Genomic DNA, 9,725 nt, shown 5'->3' on the forward strand with positions numbered 1-9,725 from the left:
TACGTGGGAGGCTGAGGCAGGAGAATTGCTTGAACTCGGGAGGCAGAGGCTGCGGTGAGCCAAGATCGCGCCATTGCATTCCAGCCTGGGCAACAAGAGTGAAACTCCGTCTCAAAAAAAAAAAAAAAAAAAAAGATCTAGTAAGGGAAGACGATTCTCTGCAGAGTGTAAATTTCCCCCACAAGAGGCAGCTTTGCAGGGCCATTTAAAAATATATCAAATAGGGCCGGGCGCAGTGGCTGACGCTTGTAATTCCAGCACTTTGGGAGGCCGAGGCGGGTGGATCACAAGGTCAGGAGATGGAGACCACGGTGAAACCCCGTCTCTACTAAAAATACAAAAAAATTAGCCGGGCGTGGTGGCGGGCGCCTGTAGTCCCAGCTACTAGGAGAGGCTGAGGCAGGAGACTGGCGTGAACCCGGGAGGCGGAGCTTGCAGTGAGCCGAGATCACACCACTGCACTCCAGCCTGGGCGACAGAGCGAGACTCCGTCTCAAAAAAAAAAAAAAAAAAAAAAAAAAAAAAAAATATATATATATATATATATATATATATATATACATATATCAAATAAATATATGTTGGGGCTGGACACAGTGGCTCACGCCTATAATCTCAGCACTTTGGGAGGCCAAGGTGGGCAGATCATTTGAAGTCAGGAGTTCGAGACCAGCCCGGGCAACATGGCGAGACCCCATATCTACTAAAAATACAAAAATTAGCCAGGCATGATGGTGGGCACGTGTAATCCCAGCTACTCAGGAGGCTGAGGCATGAGAATCACTTGAACCTGGGAGGTGGAGGTTACAGTGAGCCGAGATCACGTGACTGCACTCCAGCCCGGGCAACAGAGCGAGACTCCCTCTCAAAAAAAAAAAAAAAAAATAAAAATAAAAATCTCTGTTTTAATGTTAAGGCTGGTCAGTGGTGCCTGAATCCCAAAGGGAGGAGGGTGTAATGAGGCGTGTCCAATCCCCCTTCCCAGCGTGGCCTGAACTAGTGTTTTGAGCCACTTTCGAATCCCCTTGGAGGAGAGGAGGGGTCTGATTCGTCAGTTGGCGGCTTATAATTTTATTTTTGTTTTGCAGATGTCTTAGAGGATAAAAATGAGCGGGCAGATGAAGAGATACTCAGGGTGAGGTTCGGAAAGGTGCACCAGGCCCACCCCATGGATGTGCGAAAGAAAAGTGGCTCAGAGCAGCCTGGGAAACGTGAGGTCTGTGACCTGGATCAGGCCCAGAGAGACCTGAGCAGGAGACGTGTGAAGCCCCTGCGCCTGTACGAGGAGGGAAACTGTTTCAGGGAATTGGCCTTTCTTTCCCTGTAGTTTCAGGCTAGTTGATAAATTACCTAAAATGTTGCCACAAGATGCACAATGTAACCGTCACTCATTGTCTTCATGTTCCTGGAGTTTTTTTTTTTTTTTTTTTTTTGAGATACAGTGTAGCCTCATGGCAGCCTCAGCCTCGTGGGCTCAAGCTGTCAGATCTGTGTGAACCAGAGAACTCCATCTTGAATGGGGCTGGGTAAAATGAAGCTGAGACCTGTGGGGCTGCATTCCCAGACAGCTATGGCATTCTTTTTTTTTTTTTTTTTTTTTTTTTTTTGAGATGGAGTCTCACTCTGTCACCCAGGCTGGAGTGCAGTGGCGCGATCTCGGCTCACTGCAACCTCCGCCCCCCAGGTTCAAGCAATTCTCCTGCCTCAGCCTCCTGAGTAGTTGGGATTACAGGCGCCCTGTAATTTTTGTACTTTCAGTAGAGATGGGGTTTCACCATCTTGCCCAGGCTGGTCTTGAACTCCTGAGCTCATGATCCACCCACCTCGGCCTCCCAAAGTGCTGGGATTACAGGCGTGAGCCACCACGTCCGGCCAGCTATGGCATTCTAAGTCACAGGATGAGACTGGAGGCCAGCACAAGATACAGGTCATAAAGACCTTGCTGATAAAACATTGCAGCAAAGGAGCCGTCCAAATCCCTCCAACACCAAGATGGTGACAAGAGTGACCTCTGGCTGTCCTTACTGCCACACTCCCACCAGTTTACAGATGCCATGGCAACGTCAGGAAGTCACCATATATGGTTTTAAAAGGGGAGGTATGAATAACCCACCCCTCGTTTTAGCATATCGTCAAGAAATAACCACAAAAACAGAGAACCAGCGGTCCTCGGGGCTGCTTTGTCTATGGAGTAGCCATTCGTTTTTTTTTTTTTTGGAGATGGAGTCTCACTCTGTCGCCCAGGCTGGAGTGCAGTGGCATGATCTCGGCTCACTGCAACCTCTGCCTCCCGGGTTTAAGCGATTCTCCTGCCTCAGCCTAGCTGAGTAGCTGGGCTTACAGGCACCCACCACCACGCTCAGCTAATTTTTTGTATTTTTAGTAGAGCCAGGGTTTCACTATGCTAGCCAGGCTGGTCTCCAACTCCTGACCTCATGACCTGCCTGCCTCGGCTTCCCAAAGTGCTGGGATTACAGGGGTGAGCCACCGCGCCCAGCCAGAGTAGCCGTTCTTTACTCCTTTACTTTCCTAATAAACTTGCTTTCACTTTACTCTGTGGACTTGCCCTGAATTCTTTCTTGTGAGAGATCCAAGAATCCTCTCCTGGGGTGTAGATTGGGACCCCTTTCCTGTAACAAAGCCATTCTCCCGCCTCAGCCTCCCAAATAGCTAAGACCACGGGTGTGTGCCACCGTGCCTGGCTAATTTTTAATTTTTTTTAAAGAGATAGGGTCTCCAGCCTGACCAACATGGTGAAACCTCGTCTCTGCTAAAAATACAAACAAATGAGCCAGGCATGGGGGCGGACGCTTGTAGTCCCAGCTATTTGGGAGGCTGAGGCAGGAGAATTGATTGAACTCGGGAGGCAGAGGTTGCAGTGAGCTGAGATCGCACCATTGCACTCCAGCCTGGGCACAATGAGACTCCGTGTCAAAAAAAAAAAAAAAAAAAAAAAGATCGGGGGGGGGTCTCACTGTGTAGCCCAGGCTGGTCTCGAACTCCTGACCTCAAGTGATCCTCTCGCTATAGCCTTCCAAAGTGCTATGATTACAGGCATGAGCCACCACACCCGGCCCACCGTGCAGGCAGTGACTCACACCTGTAATCCCAGTACTTTGGGAGGCTGAGGTGGGAGAATCGCTTGAGCTGAGGAGTTCAAGACCAGCCTGGGTGACACAGTGAAACCCTGTCTTTGCTAAAAATAAGAAAATTAGCTGGGCATGATAGCGTGCGCCTATAGTCCCAGCTATTCTGGAGGCTGAGGACAGGATGGCTTGAGCCTGGGAGGTGGAGGTTGAGTGAGCGGAAATCGTACCACTGGGCGACAGAGCGATAGCCTGGGAAAATGAGAGGGGAGAGAGGAGAGGAGAAAGGAAAGGCAGGCTGAGCGCGGAGGCTCACCCCTGTAATCCCAGCACTTTGGGAGGCCGAGTCGGGCAGATCATTTGAGGTCAGGAGTTTGAGACCAGCCTGACCAACATGGTGAATCCCTCGTTTCTACTAAAAATACAAAATTAGCCAGGCGTGGTGGCGTGCGCCTGTAATCCCAACTACTTGGGAGGCTGAGGCAGGAGAATCACTTGAACCCAGTAGGCAGAGGTTGCAGTGAGCTGAGATCGCAGCACTGCACTCCGGCATGGGTGACAGGGCGAGACTCCATCTGAAAAAAAAAAAAAAGAGGAAAGGAGAGGGAAAAGAGGCTTGTAGTTCTGCAGCTGTACGGGCACGGCGTCAGTATCTGCTTGGCTTCTGGGGAGGCCTCGGGAGCTTCCCGTGGTGGTGGAAGGCCAAGGGGGAGCCAGGGCATCCCACGGTGAGGGAGGAAGCAAGAGAGAGGGACCGAGAGAGACCAAGAGCCAGACCAGGTGGGCTGAGTGACGCCCACCCAGGTTGCCCGAGGAAGGAGATTTCGGGGGAAACCAACTCATCGGGTGTGGCTGTTCATCACAGGAACGTGTCCTGCTGGTCACTTACGATTGCTGGGCCTGTGACAGCAGCAGCTGGTCAGGCATGGGCAGGGCAGGAGAGGGCTCCCCTCCCACAGACCAGGAGCGTCGGGCGTCCTTCAGGCGATGGTCGGGCGGTTGTTAACTGCCTCTCTAACATAATACTCGTTGCAGCTGGCACCAGGGAAAGGCAGGCTCCCTGTAGAGAGCGAACACCTGAAACTGGTGATCAGCCACTTCCCAGTAAGATCTTAGGAGCTGGGCGAGGGGGCCGGAGCAGGTACACTAAGAGGCAAAATGGCAGAGTTTAATTGGTCTATGGCCTTCAAGGGACCTGCGGCTGGTCACGAAGAGCACCTCAAGTGAGCACACACACGACTGCGGCAAACGCACCACACACGCTCCCCTCCCGAGCGCCAGCAGGCCGTGGCACACGCAGACAGCCCACCCACGGGAGGAATCTCGGGAGAAGGGACGCGAGAGCCCGGAAGCATGCCAACCTATAAGAACCCAAGTCAGGCTGGGCGCGAGGGCTCACGCCTGGAATCCCAGCACTTTGGGAGGCCGAGGTGGGCGGATCACGAGGTCAGGAGTTTGAGACCAGCCTGGCCAACATGGTGAAACCCAGTCTCTACTATAAATACAAAAAATAGCCGGGCCCACGCCCGTGGCGCGTGCCTGAATCGTTTGAACCCGGCAGGTGGAGGTTTCATTGAGCCGAGATTGCACCATTGCACTCCAGCCTGGGTGACAGAGCAAGACTCCGTCTCAAAAAACAAACAGCCCCAAGTCAAAGGTCAAATTGCACACTTGTCTTTCGAGTTGCCTGCTTGGGCCCTTTCCAAGTGTACTTGCCTTCATTTTGTTCCCGCTCTAAAGCTGCTTATTTTTATTTCTTTATTATTATCATTTTGAGACGGGTTCTCACTCTGTTCCCCAGGCTGGAGTGCAGTGGCGCAATCTCGGCTCACTGCAACCTCCGCCTCCCGGGTTCAAGCAATTCTCCTGCCTCAGCCTCCCGAGTAGCTGGGATTACAGGCATGCGCCACCACGCCCGGCTAATTTTTGTATTTTTTAGTAGAGACAGGATTTTACCACGTTGGCCAGGCTGGTCTTGAACTCCTGGCCTCAAGTGGTCTTCCCGCCTTGGCCTCTCACAGTGCTGGGATTACAGGCATGAACCACTGCACCCGGCCTCTAAAGCTTTTTAATAAACGTTCACTCCTGCTCTAAAACTTGCCTCAGTCTCTCCTTCTGCCTTCTGCCCTCTGCCCCTCAGCTGAATTTTTCTTCTGAGGAGGCAAGAATTGAGGTTGCTGCAGATCCGCGTGCATTTGCTGTCGCTCACAGACCTGGAGGACGCTACCCTGGCCATGGGACGCAGAGAGCTGGACCAGCCTTCTGGCTGTGCAGGCAGGGGAGGAGAGAGAGTGGTGACAGGGCTGTGGACAGCGCTGCACCCTCTCTCTGCGTTTCTGGGGCTGGTCTCTAACTGAGCTCAAACTCCCCATGTACACATATGCTCACACATGCACACTCACATGCTTACACGCACACACTCATACTCACATATGCACACACACGTACATACACACACAGGCATGTGCACACCCCATGCCCACATACGTATGCACACACACACAGGCACACTGCCCCACCCATTCACAGTGCTCCCTTGTGTTCCCACACCCCCGCCATCATCCCAGTTACAATCTCATGGCAAAGCAAGGCTCCTGGAGGAGAGGCTGTAGGGTTGGGCCTCAGCCTGTGCCACCCCTGTCAGCCCCAGAACGTGTCAGCCCCCTGGGCTGAAACAGGCATTTGCTGCCAGAGCCCCGAGGCACAGCAGTGGGCAGCTGGGGCCTGGAGGGCTGGGCCCTGGCCTGAGAATGCAGCTCCCCACCCTCCGAGACTCCCAGCAGGTGACGGCCCCTGTCCCAGAGCAGGGTGCACCCCTCCTGCAACCTGAGGTTTGCATATGATTAAAATAGGTTCCTGGAGCCCATCCAGACGATCTGCCTGTGTGGGCTCCGCAAACTCCCTCTAAGGGCTGGAGCCTGGGCCTGGGGCGGCCACCATGGAGCAGGAGGGTCCCCTGGCCCTGGCTCCAAGCGCCTCTGACGGGCCCTCTGGATGATGCTTTTGCACCCATGGAGGTGGGTACAGGTGCCCGTCCCGTCCCGGGTGGCAGGAGAGGCTGCGGGAGAGCCGGTTACCAGGCCGTTTCTCCACCGAGGCCCAGGTGCTTCCTTGGCCTCTCTGGCACTGGCCAGGAGAATGGGCGGCATGGTGACAAAATGAGCACCGTGGCCATTTGGGGCTGGGGGTCCTCTACAGTGGGGCCGTCCTGTGCACCGTGGACATTTAGCCCCCCAACCCCGGCCTCTTCCCACTAGATGTGGGTGGAGTCCCCATATCCCTGACGAGCATAAACGTCCCCTGGGGGGCACAGTCACCAGTGGGAGCCACTGGCGTAGACAGGGAACCCGGGTAGGGGACCTCTGTTGGCCCAGCAGAGGGGATGCGAGGGGTTGGGGTGGCCCCTGTCCTCATGGTCACCCTGGTCACAGCCTGGGCTAGGAGCTATTGCCCCACCCCGGGGGGAGGAATGTCTGGCTGAGCCCCACCCACTTCCTTTGCAAGGAAGATAAAACAGCTCCGGGCGGGTCCAGGAGTGCAGCTGTGGCCACAGACCACGGTGAGGACACTGAGCACCGGCAGCCACCTGTGGCCTCTAGACCCAGGTCCCGCCCGGCTCTTTCCAGCCAGCCCTCTCCTCCCAGCGCAGAAGCTGTGGCTGCTGTTCCTGACCCTCCCCTGCCTGGGGGGCTCCATGCCCAAGACCCCAGGTGACTCCTGGTCCCATCCCACACTGGACCCTCAGGGACTGGGCTAGGACGGAGAGCTGACCCCCTCATCGAGCAGGGCCTGGAAGCTCCTGGCATTGCAGGAGGGTGGGGCCCGGCTCCCTGACCTCCTTCGGTTGTTCCCAGCACCCGTCCCCGAGAATGACCTGGTGGGCATCATGGGGGGCCACAGCGCGTCTCAGGGGAAGTGGCCGTGGCAGGTCAGCCTGAGGGTCTACAGCTACTGCTGGGCCTCCTGGGTGCACATCTGCGGGGGCTCCCTCTGCCGCCCACTGCATTTTCCGGTGAGTCCCGGGCCAGGGACCCCACCGAGGGGAGGTGGGAGTGGGGCCGCCCCAGACCAGGGCCCCTGAGCAGCCCGGGTCCATCCTCCCCCAGGAAGGACACCAACCCATCCACCTACCGGATCCACGCCGGGGACGCGTATCTCTATGGGGGCCGGGGGCTGCTGAATGTCAGCCGGATCATTGTCCGCCCCAACTATGCTTCTGCCCACCTCGGATTCGACCTGGCCGCGCTGAGGCCCACGTGGGCGCAGCAAGCAATGTTCAGCCAGTCACCCTGCCGCCCGAGGCCCTGAACTTCACCCCGGAGGACAAGTGCTGGCTGACCGGCTGGGGCAGGACGTCCTACTACGGTGAGAATGGCTAGAGGGCGAGGCTCGTGGAGAGGCTTGGGGAAGCTCCCCAGTTTTCCCCTCCATGCCCATTCCTGGGGGCAGGTCCCTCGGGGGCTGGTTCACAAGCTCGGAAATAAATGGGACAGGGAAGGAAAGGAGCCCCCCACAGGTCCCAGCAGTCCCCCCGGCTCGGCCTCTCAGCGCCCCGTGGCCGCCCCGATGCTCTGATACTCGTTTTGCATTAAAGATGGTGAAGGGCGATTCACAGCTCTGCGGGTCTGCCAGCAGCGGGGGCAGAATCAGCCAAGTCCCCTGCGTCCACAGCCTGCTGCCCTCACACTCTGCTCTCTGTGGGTTTTTTGGGGTATGGGGGGTGGGAGGAAGAATCTAGTTAAGTTTTTTGATGGGGGAAGTCACGCTTCTTCATATGTTCTGGCGACCTTTGGGCTGCAGGCCCCCAGGCGCCCCCCGTGTCTGTGTCCTGGGGCTGCTGTGACAAGACCCACACCCTGGGGGCTTCACACCACAGAGATGTGTTCTCCCAAGGTCCAGGTGGGGGCAGGGCCCTGCTCCCACTCAGGCCCCAAGGGAGGGTCCCTCCTGGCCTCTCCCAGCCCCTGGTGGCCCTGGTGTCCCAGGGCTCATGGCTGCATGGCTCCCATCTCCGCCTGGGTTTTCACATCACCTTCTCCCCCGGGCCTGGGGCTGCTCCTGTTCGGCCTCTCATTAGGGCACCTGTCTTGGAATTAGGGCCCTTCCTAACCCAGCATGGCCTCATCCCACCTTAATCTGCCAATAATCTATTTCCAAATAAGATCCCATCCTGAAGTTTTGGAGGGACTTGAATGCCAGTGACACCGCCTAGCCTGGGTCTGTCTGCGAAATCTGAGACCGTCTATCACGGCTTGGGCTGAGGTCACACTCCCACCCAGGACAGATGGGGAAACTGAGGCTCAGGCTGGCTCTAGGTCAGAGTCGCGAGAGCAGGACCAGAGCTCCAGGCCCGGGCGTCACAGGCGGTTCGGGACCCCTCCCCGTGGCCGCCTTGGCCGTGGCGTGTGTGAGCGAATCCACCGTGTCGGGGGCACAGCCCCCTGCTGCTTCCTGACTCCCCTCCTCCACCCCCAGCGCCACTACACCCACCCTACTGCCTGCAGCAGGTGCACATCGCACTGGAAGACCACGAGGCCTGTGAGAAGGGCTACAAGGAGTACCTGCAGGCCAGCGCCAACGGGAAGGTCATCCTGGAAGACATGCTGTGTGCCGGCAGCCTGGGCCGGGGCCCTGCATGGGAAGACGTCCGGGCTCCGCCTTGCCCCAGGGGGGCTCCTCCTGGCCTGGGCCTCTCGAGGCTGGACAAGGAGTCCCGTTGTACCAAGCCCCTGGCGAGACGTGTGACTGTGCCTTCTCCCTGCAGGTGGACTCCGGAGGGCCCCTGGTCTGCAGGAAAGGAGGCTCCTGGGTCCAGGTGGGCGTGATCAGCTGGGGGATCGGCTGCTCCACGATCCAGCTGCCAGCCGTCTTCACAAGCGTCCAGAGCCATGTCGCCTGGATCTGCCGGGAAATCAGGAAGTGTGGGTGAGCCCCGGGTGGGCGCAAGGATCAGCGGAGGAGGCGGCAGCTTTGTCCCAACTTTCCCTGGTGGAGCTTTCCGATCCCCTCCACCCACACCTCCCGCCCACTTCCCCGTGCTTCAGTCCTGCTCCCATCCCCCTCTTCCTCCCCTCTCCTTCCCTGCCAGTCCCGAGGGGAGGGTGGAGGCCCCCACGGAGCTGGGGTGCATGCGGCTGTGATCATCTCATTAAACTGAGTCAACAGGCTGGTGGTCAGAGTGGTCTTTGTGGCTGCAGAGTGGGTGGCCCAGCTCTCCCGTTTGGAATCCCTGAATGCTGGGGGAATGGGGCAGGCCTGGCTTGGGCAGGTGGAGTCTGGGTGGGTGAGAGGCTCAGAGTCTCTTCCCCAACCTTGTGGCCATCACTCCTTATTATGGCTTTTTATTGTTGTCGTTGTTGTTTTACAGAGTCTGGCCATGTTGCCCAGGCTGGAGTGCAGTGCCTCCTGAGTATCTGGGATTACAGGCGCCCAACACCACCCCCAGCTGATTTTTGTATTGTTAGTAGAGACGGGGTTTCACCATGTTGGCCAGGCTGGTCTCGAACTCCTGACCTCAGGTGATTCACCCACCTTGGCCTCCCAAAGTGCTGGGATTACGGGCCACTGCACCCCACCCCTACTGCGTTTTACATGCTGTGTACCCCGCCACCAAGCGAGGGTGTTGGCAGCTTCACACAC

General features: G+C 57.1%; 1 protein-coding gene across 1 annotated transcript; it reads left to right on the top strand.

Annotated features, from left to right (window-relative positions):
- The first annotated feature begins 6,780 nt into the window (after window positions 1-6,780).
- On the top strand, window positions 6,781-9,015 carry LOC115831173 (putative serine protease 29). Its single transcript, XM_030797795.1, is given in 7 exon segments — window positions 6,781-6,796; window positions 6,941-7,076; window positions 7,078-7,098; window positions 7,193-7,335; window positions 7,338-7,451; window positions 8,562-8,731; window positions 8,851-9,015. Coding segments are annotated over 7 exon segments (765 nt in total).
- Window positions 9,016-9,725: the final 710 nt, after the last annotated feature.

Source organism: Nomascus leucogenys, chromosome 18, assembly GCF_006542625.1.
Source record: "Nomascus leucogenys isolate Asia chromosome 18, Asia_NLE_v1, whole genome shotgun sequence".
Lineage (NCBI taxonomy): Eukaryota > Metazoa > Chordata > Mammalia > Primates > Hylobatidae > Nomascus > Nomascus leucogenys.